Here is a 22871-nt window from a genome sequence, read left to right as displayed (position 1 = left end):
CATTCCATTACCCTGACTTATCATGAAAGAGAATGTGTCCTTACAATCACTCTGAAATAAAGTGGAATGAAGTTCGAGGTTATAGCAGTGGTGAGCTAAGGCAAGTAAACCCTTAGGCAGTGACTTCAATTCCCATAATAGTTTCTGGATATGTATATTAGAGCATGTACTACTTTGAAACATTGCCCCCCAGAAGGATTCATTATTAATGAACTCTCCCATGACAGCTAGAACTGTGAGAATAGGTGTGTTGAACTATGACCATTCAGCTTTTCGTTTTAGCCGGAAGATATACTGCTCTTTTCTATAAAACCTAAGCAGCAGTTGAGAATGTGCCTAAAATATGCTGTATTCGTTTGGGAGGTAAGTTAAAGTGAAGTTATTGAATTTGTGAAATAGAACATTTTTATTCATCAAAACCATGTTAAATAAATAAACTTTATTTTCAAAACCAAAATATGTACAATATAGGCTACACAACGTATATTTCTTAACCATGTTGTCACTTATTCACAACCATTCAAAACCAAAATCAACCAACCAAAAATCTAAGCAGTCAAGAAATGTGTACTTGGTAAAATCCTTCATTTCTATAAACGTAAGACCTTGAATCATACATAAAATGGAACATCTGTGGCTTCTTTTTTCATTTAACTGACCATCTTGAAGTCAATGCAATATATAATACAGTAAAATGCACTTTCTGCCATGTGACAGAGTAAAGGTCACTTTAATTGTAGTTCCAATCTTTATTTCCAAACCCTCCCAGATTATGTTGAAGTAGAAAAGCATATACGTAACTTTAGTACACATTTTGTACAAGCAGCACAGGCTGCAATGCTCCATAAAAGCATTAGAGGTCATTCACCATTCTGTTATTTACAGCTAAAATTGGTTAATTACTTGATTAAATGTATGATTGCAGAAGTGTTTAACTCCTCATATGGTATAACCTTGCTAGGACATATTAAGAGTTGTGAAGTTGAGATGGGATATTGCCCAGGATCAATATGGTAGATTAGATTAAACACAAAAAAGGAAGAAAAATAAATCCAGTGCATTGAAATCTGCTAAATCAACAGACGTATCAAAACAGTTTATACAAGTTGTATTCATTTTGGCTGTGAGGCGATAATACATTGTATATTGAAGCCTGTGTGGATTTTACATCATGGATATTCAGATCCTTACTGACCACAGCACAAAAACATTTCAGTTGGAGTTCTAGTTGACTGTGTTCATATGTTCGAAGTCCATTAATTACAGGCATCACATTCAGATCTGCTTCCACTCATTCATCAAATGGGACATTCAAGTCTTGACCTTGAAACGTCTGAGAGTATAAGGAGCCTAGTACGTGAAATCTTCATCGAATTAAAAAAAACAAAAACATTCAGAAGTCAGTTTGACATCTTCTCCTTCTTCTTAAAAAGCTTCATCAGTTGGGAAAATCGCTTTGCAATCTAAAGATTAAAAATAAACAGAACTGACATCAATGCTCAGCATTAACTACTAGTATCTTATATCAAAAACATAAAATGGCATTATCAAAAAGAAACTCCAGTGGCATAATGGCCACGGCCTCCGGTGCACATGTACTGCTGTAGCATGTGTTCGAATCCGGCCCACTGCTACTTCAGCACTCTCCTCTATCTCTATCAAATAAACATGCAGAGACTTTCAAAATATACTTTAAAAAATAAACTTCAAACACTGTAAAGACAAAAAATGCTCTATGAATATACATAACTGGGTTACAATTCAAAAGGGTTCATATAAAAGGTTTTGTAATTACATTAACGGTTATTAAATATTTGTAAATGCATTATAACCCATTAATAAATGGGTTATAACAAATTGGTCAAAATGGTGCCATAGCCTGTCAGTGTTTGCCAAGTAGTGAGACACTATTTACCTCGAGGTATTAACCATTTATAAATGCACTTACAAACGCAGATAATATTGAACCCTTATGCATCATCATGCAACCTTATTTTCAAATGGTTGCACAGTTAAACAATAGTTATTTTCTCACTTTTTGGTGTGATACATTGTTGCTCTGTCCCAGGAACAGAAATGATTGGTTTTCACACCAATGGTCAACTCCCATGATGTGTCTTGCCCCACATTTGAAACCATGATGATGCATTGGTACACTTATTTATTCCAGGAATGAAGGCCTTGTCTGAACATCTCAAGCCATATTATTGGTTCGCTGGTTTCGGAGAACTGGCCAATTTTGTGAGCTCTGCCCATCTGTGAAACACAGTTGAAATAAAGACAACCTGGAACATGCCCAGAATGTGTTGACACTGACGTTACAGTGCGTCGTGAAGAATCAGGATAGATGTGGATATGAGACGTGTGCAAAGGCCAGACGGAAAAGATTGCGCGAAATAAAACTGTTCACAAGATAAAAATGACGACAGAGAGAGGATAAATTCTCTATGTAATTTGTTTCACTTTTGGATACAGAAGTTCTGCTGGATGATTTAGCAAGCTGCTCAGCTAGCAAAGTAGCTAGCTATCTTGCTAGCACGTCTGTCCTAGCTAGCTAGGAAATGGTGGCTAGTTAGCATTAGGTAAAACTTTCTGCTAGACGATTTAGCACAAGATAATATTTGGCATAATATAGTTAGCTAGCTAAGTAGGTCACGCTTGCTGGATAGTTCGCTTCGCTATAGCAGGCAAACTGTAGCTGCTAGCTAGCTAACATCAACATGGCAGAATTTCCCTGGAATTTGTTTAGCTAGCGTCTTTGGATTAACACGCTAGTTAGCGAGTTGTCTCTAGCTAGGTAGATGTTCAATTAGCTAGCTTGCATATTAAAACTAATTTACTATTTGCTAGTGTATTAGCAACATTTTTGATAACCCCTTTAATCTGTGGTAGTTAGATATTAGTGTTAGCAAGTAATGTTAAACACTAGCTAGCTATTATTACAATAAAAAAATATATATACAAATTAGGGGGTAGATCAGCTTTACAATTACAGATAGATTGTGGCTTCCATCAATGTAATAGTGTGCATAATTTCCAATCCCCCATATGTTTTTGGTAAACATTATTATTATTACATATTTGTTTAATAGATGTTTTTATTATTTTCCCCTAACGCTACCACCCCACCCTTAACTGGAGTAAACTAAATGGGCAACACTTAGGCTTCTACTTCCAGTTTATACATACATTTCACAGACACAGTATATTTTACAATAGTTATCTTTTGTTTGTTTTTAGTCCCATCCTTCAGCTCCACTCAACCCCTTCCATCGATCTATGAACACCATCCAGTTTTGATTTCTAGTTTCCATATATTTTTTTTAACTGTGCTGTTTCACAAAAGTTGAGCCTTTCTATTCTCATAGATTCTACATACTGTAAATTAAAGAAACATTTTTGCTAAAAGTATTATTAAATTAATTGACCATGACTTTTTAAAAACACCCAGCAGTGCTATTTGCAGAGTTAGCTCCAGGTAAAAGTTGCAATTCTTCAGCGGTTCCTGAACCTGCAACCAAAAACAAGATGGCGCCGACAGAGATGATTGCTTCCGAGTCCTCAGGAAACTATGCTGTATTTTGTTATGCATTATTTCTTACATTGTTACTCCTGGAAATCTTAAGTCTTATTACATACAGCCGGGAAGAACTATTGGATATAAGAGCGACGTCAACTTACCAACATTACGACAAGGAATACGACTTTCTCGAAGCGGATCCTGTGTTTGGACCACCACCCAGGATAATGGATCTAATCCCAGAAGCCGACCCAAAACAACGGCGACGCAGAAGGGGCAGCCTCCTGGTCAGGCTCCGTAGACGTGCACATCGCCCACCGCTCCTGAGTATACTACCTGCCAATCTCCAGTCTCTTGACAACAAGGTAGATGAAATTCGAGCAAGGGTTGCCTTCCAGAAAGACAGAGATTGTAACATTCTCTGTTTCACAGAAACATGGCTCTCTCAGGATATGTTGTCAGAATCGGTTCAGCCACTGGGCTTCTCCATGCATCGCGCCAACAGAGATAAACTCCTCTCTGGGAAGAGGAAGGGCAGGAGTGTATGCTTCATGATTAATGACTCATGGTGTAATCATAAAAACATACAGGAACTCAAGTCCTTCTACTCACCCGACCTAGAATTCCTTACAATCAAATGCCAGCCATATTACCTCCCAAAGAGAATTCTCATCAGTTATCGTCACAGCTGTGTACATTCCCCCTCAAATAGACACCAAGACGGCCCTTCCTGGAACTTCACTGGACTCTATGTAAACTGGAAACCATATATCCTGAGGCTGCATTTATAGTAGCTCTGGATTTTAACAAAGCAAATTTGAGAACAAGGATACCTAAATTCTATAAGCATATTGATTGCATTACGCGCGGGTGTCATACACTCGATCACTGCTACTCTAACATCCGCAATGCATACAAAGCCCTCCCCCGCCCCCCCCTTCGGCAAATCCGACCACGACGCTATCTTACTCCTATAAGGTAGAAACTCAAACAGGATGTACCAGTGACGAGAACCATTCAACGCTGGTCTGACCAATCGGAATCCACGCTTCAAGATTGTTTTGATCACGCGGACTGGGATATGTTCCGGTCAGCCTCAGATAACAACATCGATCTATCCACTGACTCAGTGAGTGAGTTTATAAAGAAGTGCATTTGAGATGTTGTACCCACTGACTATTAAAACCTATCCTAACCAGAAACGTGGATTGATGGCGGCATTCGTGCAAAACTGAAAGCGCAAACCACCTCATTTAACCATGGAAAGAGGTCTGGGAATATGGCTGAATATTAACAGTGTAGTTATTCCCTCCGCAAGGCAATCAAACAAGTGAAATGCCAGTACAGGGACAAAGTGGAGTCGCAATTCAATGGCTCAGACATGAGACAAATGTGGCAGGGTCTACAGGAAATCACAGACTACAAAAAGAAAAACAGCCACGTCACGGACAACGACATCACGCTTCCAGACAAACTAAACACCTTTGCCCGCTTTGAGGATAATACAGTGCCACCATCACGGCCAGCTAACAAGGACTGCACGCCTCAAACTCAATCTTCAAGTTTGCAGACGACCCAACAGTAGTGGGCATGATTACCAACAACGACGAGACAGCCAACAGGGAGGAGGGGAGTGTGGTGTCAGGAAAACAACCTCACTCGACGTCAAAACAAAAAGGAAATGATCGAGGACTTCAGGAAACAGAAGAGGGAGCACCCCCTATCCACATTGAAGGGACAGCAGTGGAGAAGGTGGAAAGTTTTAAATTCCTTGGCATACACATCACAGACAAACTGAAATGGTCCACCCACACCGACAATGTGGTGAAGAAGGCGCAACAGCGCCTTTTCAACCTCAGGGGGATGAAGAAATTTGGCTTGTCACCCAAAACCATGACAAACTTTTACAGATGCACAATCGAGAGTATCCTGTCAGGCTGTATTACAGCCTGGCACCGCAACTACACCGCCCTCAACCGCAAGGCTCTCCAGAAGGTGGTGTGGTCTGCACAACGCATCACCGGGGGCAAACTACCTGCCCTCCATGACACCTACAGCACCCGATGTCACAGGAAGGCCAACAACATCAGACGGCGAGGTCAGTACAGGTGCATCAAAGCTGGGACCTTAGAGACTAAAAAACAGCTTCTATCTCAAGGCCATCAGACTACTAAACAGCAATCACTAAGTCAGAAAGGCTGCTGTCTACATTGAGACCCAATCACTGGACACTACAATAAATAGATCACTAGGCACTTTAATTAAACAACGCCAATTAAATAATGTTTACATATCTTCCATTACTCATATCATATGTAAAGTTGAAGTCTGAATTTTACATACACCTTAGCCAAATACATTTAAAACCTCCGTTTTTCACAATTCCTGACATTTAATCCAAGTAATATTCCCTGTTTTAGGTCAGTTAGGATCACCACTTTATTTTAAGAATGTGAAATGTCAGAATAATAGTAGAGAATGATTTCAGCTTTTATTTCTTTCATCACATTCCCAGTGGGTCAGAAGTTTACATATACTCAATTAGTATTTGGTAGCATTGCCTTTAAATTGTTTAACTAGAGTCAAAAGTTTCAAGTAGCCTTCCACAAGCTTTCCACAATAAGTTGGGTGAATTTTGGCCCACTCCTCCTGACAGAGCTGGTGTAACTGTCAGGTTTGAAGGCCTCCTTGCTCGCACACACCTTTTTCAGTTCTGCCCACAAACGTTCTATAGGATTGAGGTCAGGGCTTTGTGATGGCCACTCCAATACCTTGACCATGCTGTCCTTAAGCAATTTTGCCACAACTTTGGAAGTATGCTTGGGGTCATTGTCCATTTGGAAGGCCCATTTGCAACCAAGCTTTAACTTCCTGACTGATGTCTTGAGATGTTGCTTCAATATATCCACATAATTTTCCTCCTCATGATGCCATCTATTTTGTGAAGTGCACCAGACCCTCCTGCAGCAAAGCGCCCCCACAACATGATGCTGCCACCCCCGTGCTTCACGGTTGGGATGGTGTTCTTTGGCTTGCAAGCCTCCCCCTTTTTCCTCCAAACATAACGATGGTCATTAGGGCCAAACAGTTCTATTTTTGTTTCATAAGACATTTCTCCCAAAAGTACGATCTTTGTCCCCATGTGCATTTGCAAACCGTAGTCTGGCTTTTTTATGGCGGTTTTGGAACAGTGGCATCTTCCTTGCTGAGCGGCCTTTCAGGTTATGTCGATATACAGTGCCTTGCGAAAGTATTCGGCCCCCTTGAACTTTTCGACCTTTTGCCACATTTCAGGCTTCAAACATAAAGATATAAAACTAATTTTTTGTGAAGAATCAACAACAAGTGGGACACAATCATGAAGTAGAACGAAATTTATTGGATATTTCAAACTTTTTTAACAAATAAATAACTGAAAAATTGGCCGTGCAAAATTATTCAGCCCCCTTAAGTTAATACTTTGTAGCGCCACCTTTTGCTGCGATTACAGCTGTAAGTCACTTGGGGTATGTCTCTATCAGTTTTGCACATCGAGAGACTGAAATTTTCGCCCATTCCTCCTTGCAAAACAGCTCGAGCTCAGTGAGGTTGGATGGAGAGCGTTTGTGAACAGCAGTTTTCAGTTTTTTCCACAGATTCTCGATTGGATTCAGGTCTGGACTTTGACATTCTAACACCTGGATATGTTTATTTGTCAACCATTCCATTGTAGATTTTGCTTTATGTTTTGGACCATTGTCTTGTTGGAAGACAAATCTCCATCCCAGTCTCAGGTCTTTTGCAGACTCCATCAGGTTTTCTTCCAGAATGGTCCTGTATTTGGCTCCATCCATCTTCTCATCAATTTTAACCATCTTCCCTGCCCCTGCTGAAGAAAAGCAGGCCCAAACCATGATGCTGCCACCACCATGTTTGACAGTGGGGATGGTGTGTTCAGGGTGATGAGCTGTGTTGCTTTTACGCCAAACATAACGTTTTGCATTGTTGCCAAAAAGTTCGACCAGAGCACCTTCTTCCACATGTTTGGTGTGTCTCCCAGGTGGCTAGTGGCAAACTTTAAATGACACTTTTTATGGATTCTATTTATCATCATTAGTCATTTAGGTCAACATTGGATCATTCAGAGATCCTCACTGAACTTCTGGAGAGAGTTTGCTGCACTGAAAGTAAAGGGGCTGAATAATTTTGCACGGCCAATTTTTCTGTTTTTTATTTGTTAAAAAAGTTTGAAATATCCAATAAATTTCATTCCACTTCATAATTGTGTCCCACTTGTTGTTGATTCTTCACAAAAAATTACAGTTTTATATCTTTATGTTTGAAGCCTGAAATGTGACAAAAGGTTGAAAAGTTCAAGGGGGCCGAATACTTTCGCAAGGCACTGTAGGACTCGTTTTACTGTGGATATATATACTTTTGCACCCGTTTCCTCCAGCATTTTCACAGGGTCCTTTGCTGTTGTTCTGGGATTGATTTGCTTTTTTCGCACCAAAGTACGTTCATCTCTAGGAGACAGAACGCGTCTCCTTCCTGAGCGGTATGACGGCTGCATGGTCCCATGGTGTTTATACTTGCGTACTATTGTTTGTAGAGATGAACATGGTACCTTCAGGCGTTTGGAAATTGCTCCCAATTATGAACCAGACTTGTGGAGGTCTACAATTATTTTTCTGAGGTCTTGGCTGATTTCTTTAGATTTTTCCATGATGTCAAGCAAAGAGGCACTGAGTTTGAAGGTAGGCCTTGAAATACATCCACAGGTACCCCACAGGTACACCTGTTGGAAAGATTACTTGTGTCATGCACAAAGTAGATGTCCTAACCGACTTGCCAAAACTATAGTTTGTGAACAAGAAATTTGTGGAGTGGTTGAAAAATAAGTTTTAATGACTCCAACCTAAGTGTATGTAAACTTCGGATTTCAACTGTATTTTATACCATCTATTACACCTTGCCTATGCCGCTCAACCATCACTCATCCATATATTTGTATGTACATATTCTCATTCACCCCTTTAGATGTGTGTATTAGGTAGTTGTTGGGAAATTGTTAGATTACTTGTTAGACACTGCACTGTCGGAACTAGAAGCACAAGCATTTCGCTACACTCGCATTAACATCTGCTAACCATGTGTATGTGACCAATACAATTTGATTTGAAGCTACATATGGACAGTACCAAAACAAAATGATTTAATGGAGTGTCTCTTTGCAGCAAAATCTGTGGAGTTGGGATGGTTGTATCCCCCATATAACATTATATTGGTTGCAAGAATTTTGTATAATAATTTAAATAGAAAAACAAAGTTCTGAATCCAGTGTCGTTTTGTGTAATAGTTCATCGAATCGGTACATCGAAAATCTCTTCCCAACTACTTTACAATCTATATGGCACAGCTGTCAACTTCTTGGTCCTTTCATGAAACTGGTATACTTTTTTATTCATCACAATTTTCTTTAACCAATTGTGGTCTTTATCCTGTCTGTGCTAGGGGGCAGTATTTTCACGGCCAGAAAAAAACGTACCCGATTTAAACTGGTTACTACTCTTGCCCAGAAACGAGAATATGCATATTATTAGTAGATTTGGATAGAAAACACTCTAAAGTTTCTAAAACTGTTTGAATGGTGTCTGAGTATAACAGAACTCATATGGCAGGCAAAAACCTGAGAAGATTCCAAACAGGAAGTGGCCTGTCTGCAAATTTGTAGTCCTTCTGTTGCTTCTCTATCAAAACTACAGTATCTGAGCTGTTACGTGACACTTTGTAAGGCTTCCATTGGCTCTCTAAAGCCTTCAGAAACCGGGTTGAGGCGTCTCCTGTCTCTGGGCAGATAACAGGAGCACAGTTTGTCAGTGGACTGCCTGGTGACAAAGAGATTGGAGATGCGCGTTCACAAGATCACGCCATTTTTTCTTTCCCTCTTTGAATGAATACAGCATTGTCCGGTTCGAAAATATTATAAATAATTTTAAACAGCGTTTGACATGCTTCTAAGTACGGTAATGGAACATTTTAAATTTTTTGGTCTGGAAATACGCTCGCGCGTTACCCTTTGGATAGTGACCTGAACGCATGAACAAAACGGGAGTATTTGGACATAACTAGGGATTATTTGGAACAAAAACAACATTTGTTGTGGAAGTAGCAGTCCTGGGAGTGCATTCTGACGAAGAACAGCAAAGGTAATACAATTTTTCTAATAGTAATTCTGAGTTTAGTGAGCCCCGAAGTTGGCGGGTGTCTGAATAGCTAGCCTGTGATGACTGAGCTATGTACTCAGAATATTGCAAAATGTGCTTTCGCCGAAAAGCTATTTTAAAATCTGACATAGCGATTGCATAAAGGAGTTCTGTATCTATAATTCTTAAAATAATTATGTATTTTGTCAACGTTTATGATGAGTAATTTAGTAAATTCATCGGAAGTTTTGGGTGGGAATGCTAGTTCTGAACATCACATGCTAATGTAAAAAGCTGTTTTTTGATATAAATATGAACTTGATTGAACAAAACATGCATGTATTGTATAACATAATGTCCTAGGAGTGTCATCTGATGAAGATCATCAAAGGTTAGTGCTGCATTTAGCTGTGTTTTGGGTTTTTGTGACATATATGCTTGCTTTGAAAATGGCTGTGTGATTATTTTTGGCTGTGTACTTTCCTAACATAATCTAATGTTTTGCTTTCGCTGTAAAGCCTTTTTGAAATCGGACAATGTGGTTGGATTAACGAGAGTCTTATCTTTCAAAAGGTGTAAAATAGTCATATGGTTGAAAAATTGAAATTATTGCATTTTTGAGGTATTTGTATTTCGCGCCACGTTCTTCCATTGGATATTTGGCGAGGTGTTCCGCTGGCGGAATGTCTAAATGCAAGATTAATGTAGGGCCGACAGACAAGTTCCTTACGTTCCCTCCCCGTCCACTTGCCTCTTCCATTTTTGCAGTAATTAAACAGACATGAAAATAGCAATATTTTGGAGATTTCTTTTTCAAGTAACCGAAGTGAGAGGTTGTAATCTGAATAAAGGGAAAAAGGCCATTTTTGAACATGGGGTGAGACATTCTTACTAATCTGCTAGAGAACCAGTTTGGATTTAAGTATAACTTTTGAAGCCTTTAGTGAAAGGTCTAATGCTTTAATATTTAAATCATCTGTCCTCAGAATCCATATTCATTATATACTGCTCAAAAAAATAAAGGGAACACTTAAACAACACATCCTAGATCTGAATGAAATAAATAATCTTATTAAATATTTTTTTCTTTACATAGTTGAATGTGCTGACAACAAAATCACACAAAAATAATCAATGGAAATCCAATTTATCAACCCATGGAGGTCTGGATTTGGAGTCACACTCAAAATTAAAGTGGAAAACCACACTACAGGCTGATCCAACTTTGATGTAATGTCCTTAAAACAAGTCAAAATGAGGCTCAGTAGTGTGTGTGGCCTCCACGTGCCTGTATGACCTCCATTCAATGCCTGGGCATGCTCCTGATGAGGTGGCGGATGGTCTCCTGAGGGATCTCCTCCCAGACCTGGACTAAAGCATCCGCCAACTCCTGGACAGTCTGTGGTGCAACGTGGCGTTGGTGGATGGAGCGAGACATGATGTCCCAGATGTGCTCAATTGGATTCAGGTCTGGGGAACGGGTGGGCCAGTCCATAGCATCAATGCCTTCCTCTTGCAGGAACTGCTGACACACTCCAGCCACATGAGGTCTAGCATTGTCTTGCATTAGGAGGAACCCAGGGCCAACCGCACCAGCATATGGTCTCACAAGGGGTCTGAGGATCTCATCTCGGTACCTAATGGCAGTCAGGCTACCTCTGGCGAGCACATGGAGGGCTGTGCGGCCCCCCAAAGAAATGCCACCCCACACCATGACTGACCCACCGCCAAACTGGTCATGCTGGAGGATGTTGCAGGTAGCAGAACGTTCTCCACGGCGTCTCCAGACTCTGTCATGTCTGTCACGTGCTCAGTGTGAACCTGCTTTCATCCGTGAAGAGCACAGGGCGCCAGTGGCGAATTTGCCAATCTTGGTGTTCTCTGGCAAATGCCAAACGTCCTACACGGTGTTGGGCTGTAAGCACAACCCCCACCTGTGGACGTCGGGCCCTCATACCACCCTCATGGAGTCTGTTTCTGACCGTTTGAGCAGACACATGCACATTTGTGGCCTGCTGGAGGTCATTTTGCAGGGCTCTGGCAGTGCTCCTCCTGCTCCTCCTTGCACAAAGGCGGAGGTAGCGGTCCTGCTGCTGGGTTGTTGCCCTCCTACGGCCTCCTCCACGTCTCCTGATGTACTGGCCTGTCTCCTGGTAGCGCCTCCATGCTCTGGACACTATACTGACAGACACAGCAAACCTTCTTGCCACAGCTCGCATTGATGTGCCATCCTGGATGAGCTGCACTACCTGAGCCACTTGTGTGGGTTGTAGACTCCGTCTCATGCTACCACTAGAGTGAAAGCACCGCCAGCATTCAAAAGTGACCAAAACATCAGCCAGGAAGCATAGGAACTGAGAAGTGGTCTGTGGTCCCCACCTGCAGAACCACTCCTTTATTGGGGGTGTCTTGCTAATTGCCTATAATTTCCACCTGTTGTCCATTCCATTTGCACAACAGCATGTGAAATGTGTTGTCAATCAGTGTTGCTTCCTAAGTGGACAGTTTGATTTCACAAAAGTGTGATTGACTTGGCGTTACATTGTGTTGTTTAAGTGTTCCCTTTATTTTTTTGAGCAGTGTATAACTAGGCTTGTTTAAATTTTGTCTGGCTTGCCTTTCCAAATAAAATTGAATATTTTTTGCTCAGATAGCAACTTTCTTTTTTCTTACTAGGTGTAGGCAAGGCCATAAGCAAGTAGGTAAACTGGGATATGACTAAAGAGTTAATCAGGGTGATTTTTCCACAAATAGACAGGTATTTACATTTCCACGGTAGCAAGATCATATCTATTTTTGCTAACTTTAAATTAAAACGTATGGGAGTGAGATCATTCAATACTGAGTACGCCCACATATTTTCATACTATGTTATAAAAAAAATTGTACCTCCTGTTTCAGGAAGTTACATATACATGACCTTCCACCCCCACCTGGGATATGGAAGCCTGATGAAACGTAAATAAATATCACCTGGAAGCAGGAGCAACAGTGTGCGGCATTTTCCTTTCTGTTTTCCATGAGTTTGCCTACAACTCCATCACCTGCGGAAGGTACCTGGATGTGCGCATGTTCTTCAGCTTTTGTACACGTCAACGTCAGACCATTTTATTGGTAAACTACCCGGTAATGTAAAAGTTGTATTCTTTAGTGATCCAATATGAATCATCCAATCATGAATCTTGCTCAATTGTGCACCGGGGCCTCCCACTCTTTCTATTGTGGTTAGAGACAGTTTGCGCTGTCCTGTGACGGGAGTAGTACACAGCGTTGTACAAGATCTTCAGTTTATTGGCAATTTCTCACATGGAATAGCCTTCATTTCTCAGAACAAGAATAGACTGACGAGTTTCAGATTAAAGTTCTTTGTTTCAGGCCATTTTGAGCCTGTAATCGAACCCACAAATGCTGATGCTCCAGATACTCCAGGAGTCTAAAAAAGGTCAGTTTTATTGCTTCTTTAATCAGAACAACATTTTTCAGCTGTACTAACATAATTGTAAAAGGGTTTCTAATGATCAATTAGCCTTTAAAATGATAAACTTGGATTAGCTAACGCAACGTGCCATTGGAACACAGGAGTGATGGTTGCTGGTAATGGGCCTCTGTACGCCCATGTCGATATTCCATAAACAAATGTGCCGTTTCTAGCTACAATAGTCATTTACAACATTAACCTGTTAGGGCTAGGGGGCAGTATTGACACGGCCGGATAAAAAAACGTACCCGATTTAATCTGGTTACTACTCCTGCCCAGTAACTAGAATATGCATATAATTATTGGCTTTGGATAGAAAACACCCTAAAGTTTCTAAAACTGTTTGAATGGTGTCTGTGAGTATAACAGAACTCATATGGCAGGCCAAAACCTGAGAAGATTCCATGCAGGAAGTGGCCTGTCTGACAAGTTGTTGTTCATCTTGGCTCTTTTTATTTACGACTGAGGATCTTTGCTATAACGTGACACTTCCTACGGCTCCCATAGGCTCTCAGAGCCCGGGAAAAAGCGGAATGATATCGAGGCAGCCTCTGGCTGAAACACATTATCGCGTTTGGCAAGTGGCCGATCAGAGTACTATGGGCTTAGGCGCGTGCCCGAGTCGACCCCATGCTTTATTTTCTTTCGTATGTTTACCTAAACGCAGATTCCCGGTCGGAATATTATCGATTTTTTACGAGAAAAATGGCATAAAAATTGATTTTAAACAGCGGTTGACATGCTTCGAAGTATGGTAATGGAATATTTAGAATTTTTTGGTCACGAAATGAGCCATGCTCGTCACCCTTATTTACCCTTTCGGATAGTGTCTTGAACGCACGAACAAAACGCCGCTATTTGGATATAACAATGGATTATTTGGGACCAAACCAACATTTGTTATTGAAGTAGAAGTCCTGGGAGTGCATTCTGACGAAGAACAGCAAAGGTAATAACATTTTTCTTATAGTAAATCTGACTTTGGTGAGTGCTAAACTTGCTGGGTGTCTAAATAGCTAGCCCTGTGATGCCGGGCTATCTACTGAGAATATTGCAAAATGTGCTTTCACCGAAAAGCTATTTTAAAAAAATCGGACATAGAGTGCATAGAGGAGTTCTGTATCTATAATTCTTTAAATAATTGTTATGTTTTTTGTGAACGTTTACCGTGAGTAATTTAGTAAATTCACCGGCAGTGTTCGGTGGGAATGCTAGTCACATGCTAGTCACATGCTAATGTAAAAAGCTGGTTTTTGATATAAATATGAACTTGATTGAACAAAACATGCATGTATTGTATAACATAATGTCCTAAGATTGTCATCTGATGAAGATCATCAAAGGTTAGTGCTGCATTTAGCTGTGGTTTGGGTTTATGTGACATTATATGCTAGCTTGAAAAATGGGTGTCTGATTATTTCTGGCTGGGTACTCTGCTGACAATCTAATGTTTTGCTTTCGTTGTAAAGCCTTTTTGAAATCGGACAGTGTGGTTAGATTAACGAGAGTCTTGTCTTTAAAATGGTGTAAAATAGTCATTGTTTGAGAAATTGAAGTAATAGCATTTCTAAGGTATTTGAATAACGCGCCACGGGATTCCACTGGCTGTTACGTAGGTGGGACGAAATCGTCCCACTGGCCCTAGAGAAGTTAAGCTACTTTGCTTCCTCTTTCAAAATATTGTTTGGTGAATCATGGGTGACGCCGTAATTTGTAGCAAGTTTCAATACATTTCTATGTTGAAGATTCAAACATTATTTGGCCCATTTTTCCCCATATGCCATACAGTTCGCTGTATTTGTATAATATATTACACTTGATCTTCTTGAATAAGTTCTTCCATTTCTTTTGGTTTTCATCTATGGTACAGATTTTATTGCCATCTGTACTGTTAGTCCCTCTATTGCCTTTGTTAATATGAATTATTTTGACCTAAATTGCTTTTGTTTTAAAGATGAGTATTGAATTGCATGGCCTCTATTATTTTTAGCTAGCAGTGGATGACATAACTAGCTAAGCCTAAATGGTATAGATCATGATAGTAGAGTTGTGTAGCTAGAGTGTCTATGCTAAATTGCCAAAATTCCTCCTCTCCAACACAAATGAACAGATGAAGACACAGAAGGGGATCATGAGACCCTAGGTTGTATTTTAAATATTGATAACAGTTAACTTTCTATTCTGACTTGTAATGTTAAAAAGGGGAGAGAAAAAAAGACATCCCCTGTTAATCCAAATTAGCTAGGCTACTCACTATACCAACGATAGGCTACCGTCTTGAGTCACTGCAATTAAAATTATTTTCCTAATGTATCCTTCCATTAAATTACATTTTGTTCTTACTATACTGAACAAGAATATAACATGCAACAGTTTCAAAGATTTTGCTGAGTTACAGTTCATATAAGGAAATCAGTCAACTTCAACAAATTCATTAGGCCTTAATCATTTATAGATGATTTGAGAGTTCACTCAGAGCTTAGACATACTTACTATTAGGTATTAGGTACTCATCACTACATACATGAGAAGATTCAACACTTTGTTAAACATGTTCAGTCAATGAATGGTGGGTATGAAGACCAAAACATTCAACATTGTGAGAGGATACCTCCTCCAATGTTCTACCAACCAAAGGTATTAGAGTCACCATTTCACACCAGAGCGTTCAACATACTTGGACTATCACAGAGAAGTGGTAAGTGTGTTGATATCATCTGTTAAATGGCAATATGTTAGAAATTATGATTGAATAATGTCCTGGATGTAAATTTGACCAGGGCATCAGGGTTTCAAAGGTGGGTCAAGACAAAATCATGAAAACCAACCTCCTCTGTACCTGAGACAGAGAACCAATGCATCACACTCAAAAGTGAGGGGAAAAAAATTGTTCAACTATGCAACTATTGAAAATAACGTTGCATGATGATGCACAAGGTTTAATCTTAGAAGCACTTGTAAGTGCATTTATAAATGGTTAATAGCTAGAGGTAAATATTTGCTCACTAATTGGCAAACACTGACCAGTTAGTCATTGCACTATTTTGACCAATGTGATATCACTGTTTATTAACTGCTTATAATGCATTTACAAATTATTCAATCATTGTTAATAGCGTGATTATAACCACTTTATAAACCCTTTACAAATGGAACCTTATTGTAAAGGGTTACCCAGAATTGATATCAATGCTCAGCATTAACTACTACTATATTATATCAAAAACATAGAATGCTATCAAAAGTAAATTAGTAAAGACATACCTGAGCGGGTGTCTTGTTCAATTTCTCTGAAAGGGCAGAGAAAGTATCTGGAGAGGAACCTTTCATCTTTAGTGCGAGGAGAATATCTCGGTCTTCATCCCTTCAAGAAAAACAATTATTTTAGTGGCAATCATGACACAGAGACTCTCCAACAGCTAACATACAAATGGCACATCACAAAAATGCATGTATTTAAAGACCAACTCACCTTGTCCACGTCACCATCACTTCACCCTTTTTTACGATGATATTCTTGGCAGACAGGCTGTTGGGTGATGGGGTAGATTGGGGTGGAGTAGTGACTTTACTTCTCTCTCTCTTGGAGCTTCCAGTCCCCTTTCCTTTGGGACTTTTTGAGGACTTATTTTTATGCATGCTCCTCTCTGGGATCACCTTTTTAGCCCGCTTTGCTTTAGTTTCCACATGGTGCCTTGTCCGCTTTTTCCCGGTCTTACCCTTGCTGTGGTCTCTCTCTGGTGTGTCTTCTATGATGGTTAGGCAAGGCGAAGATAGCGCAGATGCTGTTTCGGTGCTTGTGGAAAGGCTGGAAAGGTAGAAAGGAGGACTGGCCTCTGAAAAAGGGGATTTTGAAGGAGTTTTTTCTGGGGGCTGATCTTCTTCTGGTGGTGTTTGAGGGCTCTCAGCACCCCCAGGATTGATGTCTGCACTTGTGGGGCTGATGCCTGGGTTGGTAGAAATGACTTCTGGGCTTGTGAAGTTGACACATGGGTAGGCACAGTTATTTTCTGGGTTGGTGGCATTATTTCCTGGGTAGGTAGAGTTGACACTGCCTGGGCTTGAAGAGTTGACTCCTTGGCTTGAGTTGATTCCTAGGTTGGTGGAGTTGATGTCTGGGCTTAAGGAATTCACTACTAGGCTTGATGAATTAATTCCTAAGCTTGTGGAGTTGACACTGCCTGGGCTTGAGGAGTTATTTCCTTGGTAGGTAGAGTTGACACTGTCTAAGCTTGAGGAGTTGACCCCCGAGTTGGTGGAGTTGACCCCCGAGTTGGTGGAGTTGACCCCCGAGTTGGTGGAGTTGACCCCCGAGTTGGTGGAGTTGACCCCCGAGTTGGTGGAGTTGACCCCCGAGTTGGTGGAGTTGACCCCCGAGTTGGTGGAGTTGACCCCCGAGTTGGTGGAGTTGACCCCCGAGTTGGTGGAGTTGGTGTTTGCATGCCGTATCCTCACAATGAAATGATCATTTGACTTCTCCATCACTACTGCCTGCATGGGCATGTGAGGCTTGAAGTGAAACAAGGGGTTAACAGGAGCCTCCCTGGTCCTGCCACCACCGCTTGATGCACCGCTGGAGTTGTCCGTGTCCAGGGCAAGGTGAATGTCCTGCTCTGTAGCGTCTTCCCCATTCATAAGGGCATCCTCACTGAAGTGTGCACTGATGACACTGTCCGGAGCAGACATGGGCTCCCCGCTGGCTGGGTGCAAAAAGCTGAGGTGATTGTCAGACTTGAGAGGTGAGGGAATTGTGAGAGACCCAGACAGATCTTCTGCCAAGATGGAATATGATCTATGCGAGAAGACACTAGACTGTGGTGTCATTCTGCTTTCTGGTAGGCCAGAGGGCACATCTAACATGCAACTCTCATCCAACAAAGATGGATTTAGTGGAATTTGGACTTTTGAATTTGGAGAGGAAAACTTCATAGGTGAAATAGCTGACCATGTGGCAATGAGTTTAGAGGGAGTACCAACTTTACTTGGGGTACCAACGCCTAGGAAACTCTCTCTTTCTTTCAGAGGAGTACCAAGGGACCAGCCATGATTGTCCCCAGCTGAGACACTCGTTTCTAGCAGATCAGACCCTTGTAAGAGACACTTGAAGATCTCTCCCATCTGAGAGTCCGTTACCAGGTTGAACGTTAGGCTGGAGGCTTGCTGTTCTGTGAGGATTTCAAAGTCAGGCTTGTCATGGAGTGAGCCATTTTGAGACAGCCGGCGAACATAGGTTGCTGTTTTCTCAGCAGATGAAGAGCTGTTTGATGGTAAGAGCTCTACCACCTGTTGCAAAGGAGGTTGGATAACAGGAGGATCTGAGGTTTGAGGCTCCGATTCCATATCCTCTTCGAATGACATTTTAATATTTTTGCCTTTTCCAAGACCTGTTTTGCAAGGGGGGACAGTCCGAGACCTGGATCTTTTCATGCTGGTTTCAACACACTCAGTTAATTCCTTTTGCAGTCTTTTTGGTGCAGAAGTTCTGGTTATGGTCACTCCCTGCTGCATTTTAAGTTCAGCGGCCACAGATGGCTTGGGGGACTTCACAGGCAGCTTGGGGGACTTCACAGGCAGCTTGGGGGACTTCACAGGCAGCTTGGGGGACTTCACAGGCAGCTTGGGGGACTTCACAGGCAGCTTGGGTACCCCATTTCCAGAGAGACTGTCTCTTTTTTCTGCTCCTGCCGACTGGCTTCCGTTTGAGGATTTGCAAACACTTCTCAGTGCAGTCTGAATCTCCTTGAATAAGAAGTCTAACTGCACATCCACGAATTCCCACAGTTTCAACTTCATATTAAGTGGTTCTTGGTCAAAGATGCGGTTGACAATGCCATTATTTGATAACTTACTCAAAACAGAAATGATGATGTTCTTCAGTTTAACTTTGAGGTAATCTTCTTGGCTGCATAGTTTAGTAAAGCTTACACTATCAACAAAGTCTGTAAAAGACGGGAAAAAGGACATGTCCATAACACCGCAGAAGGTTTTCTTAGGGAATGTTGAATGAAGCTTCATGTACTTTTTTCTGCACTCATAGCGAATCTTTGCAAGCATGGCCATAACCTCCTCCACGGTAGACAAGGCAGCTTTGGGTAACGGAGGTTGAACAGTTTTGTAGCGGGTTTTGTTTGATGTGGGGCTTCCAAATGGTGAAGTCAAGGTTTTACTTCTGAGTTTAAAATTCTGTTGTGAAACTAAACTATTTTCTTTGGCCGGCTTCTTCGAAAGTCTAGGGGATGACTTGAGAGTTGGTTGATTTTTATTAGATCTTGTGGGCCTAACCGTCATGTCTGGAGAACTTGGCATGACTGGAGTTTCTTCCTCTTCACTTTCACTAACAATTTCACCCTCTTCCAGTTCCTCAAGGCTGGAAGGATGGACAGATGACTCATCCACATCTCGTTGTGCAGCACGTGTGACGGAGCAGCCAGGATTGTTGTTCTCCTGATTCACTTCCAACTTCTTTGAATTGGAATCTCCAGTAGCACTGCGAAACTCTGGTCAAATACAATACATTGATTAGCTAATTAAAAGCATACCATGTCTACACAGTACAGTCAGTTTCATGGAGTTAAAGCAGTTGATTAGCATGTGTATACCTATTAAACCCACTCAAATCTAAGTTTAGACATGTTTAACATGTACTGCCCTAATTGTTATAAGTGGATATAAAATGAAAGATTAATCTCTCATGTGAAGTTCAATCGTATCCACAGAGATCAAATGTGGACTTAGGCTTTTGCCAACCAGTACACATCTGATTTAACTAATCATAGACTTCAATCATGATGTTAAATCAGGTGTGTTATTGCTTGGTTAGAACACAACCTTGCACCCACACCAGCCCTCTGTTGATAAGAAGCCTTACAACAAAGACCACAACACACACAATTCAATGAATTATCTGAAAGCCGATTCACATTTGCTGTACTGCTATTCTTGTTAATTAGTTTGACTTGTCTTCCTAAAGCCTATCTGAAGACATTTGAAATGTCCATCTACTGTGTATTAAATAAGGTTCAGGTGGTGGACCAACAAACAGATTTACCTGGATGAATGACAACAATATGACAAAAGTGCATGAGTAGTCACTCAAGTCATCTTCTTGTCCCTCATTTGTTTGCATTTTTTGTTCACCACTTGTAGGTGTCCTCTCTGATATCACTCAACCCTGATCTTGCTCTTCTCTCTCTGCATCAACAACTACCTGTCCAATCCAAACATCTTGGAGAGAGTGTAAAGGTCTCTAACTGTTTGTAATCTTGGTAAAGGCGAACCCATAATATGCATAACTGTAGTTTGTGTGTTTTAACTAACTTAAATCAACCCAAAATTATTTACAAGAAAATTACTTAACATCTTAAAGTAATGATATATATATATAGCCTGTCTTTTTACTGTTGTTTTATTTCTTTCCTTACCTATTGTTCACCTAATACCTTTTCTGCACTATTGGTTAGAGCCTGTAAGTAAGCATTTCACTGTAAGGTCTACACCCGTTGTAAACTTCTGACCAGGGGCGGAAATCCCGGGGGGGACACGACCTCCCCATCCTAGGAAAAATATGATTTGTTCCCCCCAATATATCCCTGAAACATAACTATGTAATTTAAATAATATTAATAATACGCAATGAAAGCAATTGTGCTGATTATAGACACTTAATAGCGCGTTAAGTTTCAAAAGATTGCGACCCCCCCCACCCTTTGCCTCACAATGGTTTGATCCACTGCCAGTTCCTTAGTTGGCAAGGTAACAGAGGGGTCGTATCCACTGTCTGAAAGGCACTCAATGAATGTAACTGACGTGAGGTTAATCTAGTCAATCGCGCACACACACTAGCTGAATATGCAGAGCTAGCGCGCAAATATTAACTATTAAGCTAGCTAGTACCTATTCCATTTATGTGGCCTTGTCAAAGATGGAATCTTTGCTATCGTCAATTTATTCCAAGATCAGCATGCAGATGATGTAAGTTAGTGCTTCAAAGTCCCTGTGATAAGGTTAGCGATAAACTGAAGTCCAAACTGAACAGAATTACACTCTCTTCTACCATTGTCTTAAATATATTTAATGGTCTCGTTGCAAAAGCTAAATTGTCGCAAGGGAACTTCTATTTACTTATTTTATTTCACCTTTATTTAACCCGGGTAGCAAAGATTATAGCAAACACCACTGAAACTGAATTGGTGCTCGCTAGCTTTGCAAATTCAGCTATTGTTGGAAGCCAGCCAATATGAAACAAACTATTAAAATGACAAAAGGTTGCAGCATATGTTGTGTAAATGGTGAACTCATACAGCTGTCAACTCTTGTCAGTTTAATCCGTTTCACATTTGCTAGCTACCTTTTAGATCGAAGCCCATATAGAATGATTGAAGATGATAGAAGCCCATCTCCTACTGTAAATAACCTACACACTGTGTGTGTAGCCAGCCAGCCAGCCAGGTAGAAAAATGGCAGAAAAATAAAAGACGGACATCAGAGTATTTTTCAATACACCAAAACGCATAGTAAGAACCCTAGTAGCCTAATATCTCAAAGACTAGTTGATAAAATGTTCATAAGAAAGAACAATTCTAATGGAAATGTTTCACAATGATGTCATTAGGCAGAGCAGGCAACAGATGGCACACAGACAGCAGAGTTGGGGACAGATATGCAGGGACAGACTGGCAGAGACAGGGAGTCTCAGGTAAGTTTGTTGAGTCTTTGTTTGGCAACATTATGAAAGGTTCTCCATTTTTTGGACTTGTAAAATAGGAACATAATTGGAAAATGCCATGGATACCCCCACTCTCAACTTAAACTGGTGACTGAACTAAGATTTGTTAAAGGCAATGGTATTGCTGTTGTGATTAGTTGTGTAGTTTTGGGTACCGGTAGTTAGGAGCACGGCAAACACCTTGTTTCTTTGGTTCCTCAATATACATTTACCATATTGCAATGTAGGCTATGTGTTACAGCACTACTTTTGGTGTCCCCCTCAGGAATTGCTCTTGAGAAAATTTCATGTAATTGTCCCCTCCAAAGTTGATATCAGATTTTCACCCCTGCTTCTGACCCACTGGAATTGTGATACAATAAATTATAAGTGAAATAATCTGTCTGTAAACAATTGTTGGGAAAAATGACTTCTGACCCACTGGAATTGTGATACAGTGAAATAATCTATCACAATTCCAGTGGGTCAGAAGTTTACATACACCAAGTTGACTGTGCCTTTAAACCACTTGGAAAATTCCAGAAAATGATGTCATGGCTCTAGAAGCTTCTGATAGGCTAATTGACATCATTTGAGTCAATTGGAGGTGTACCTGTGGATGTATTTCAAGGCCCTCCAGGCGCTCTGGGGCGCTGCAAAGCTGGCCAGTGCCTCTTTGCTTGACATCATGGGAAAATCAAAAGAAATCAGCCAAGACCTCAGAAACAATATTATAGACCTCCACAAGTCTGGTTCATCCTTGGGAGAAATTTCCAAACGCCTTAAAAAGGTACCACGTTCATCTGTACAAACAATAGTACGCAAGTATAAACACCATGGGACCAGGCAGCCGTCATACCGCCAAGGAAGGAGACGCATTCTGTCTCCTAGAGATGAACGTACTTTGGTGCGAAAAGTGCAAATCAATCCCATAACAACAGCAAAGGACCTTGTGAAGATGCTGGAGGAAACAGGTGCAAAAGT

The 22871-nt window shown here is 40.9% G+C and overlaps 1 protein-coding gene across 2 annotated transcripts in view; it reads right to left on the bottom strand.

Annotated features, from left to right (window-relative positions):
* Positions 1-419: 419 nt before the first annotated feature.
* The window catches only part of LOC106571335 (uncharacterized), a 32659-nt gene continuing 10207 nt past the window's right edge, over positions 420-22871 (bottom strand). The window contains exons 8-10 of one of the 2 annotated variants that reach the window (XM_014144280.3): positions 16656-19680; positions 16448-16547; positions 420-1463 (exon numbers count right to left, since the gene is read on the bottom strand). In XM_014144280.3, coding sequence (XP_013999755.3) covers positions 1401-1463; positions 16448-16547; positions 16656-19680 — 3188 coding nt within the window. In that variant the 3' untranslated portion in view covers positions 420-1400. Of the gene's footprint in view, positions 1656-16447; positions 16548-16655; positions 19681-22871 lie in introns of both variants that reach the window. The other variant, XM_014144281.3, reaches the window with a different exon arrangement.

Source organism: Salmo salar, chromosome 15 (assembly GCF_965601325.2).
Source record: "Salmo salar chromosome 15, fSalSal1, whole genome shotgun sequence".
Classification (NCBI taxonomy): domain Eukaryota; kingdom Metazoa; phylum Chordata; class Actinopteri; order Salmoniformes; family Salmonidae; genus Salmo; species Salmo salar.
This window is presented reverse-complemented; position numbering and strand designations above follow the sequence as displayed.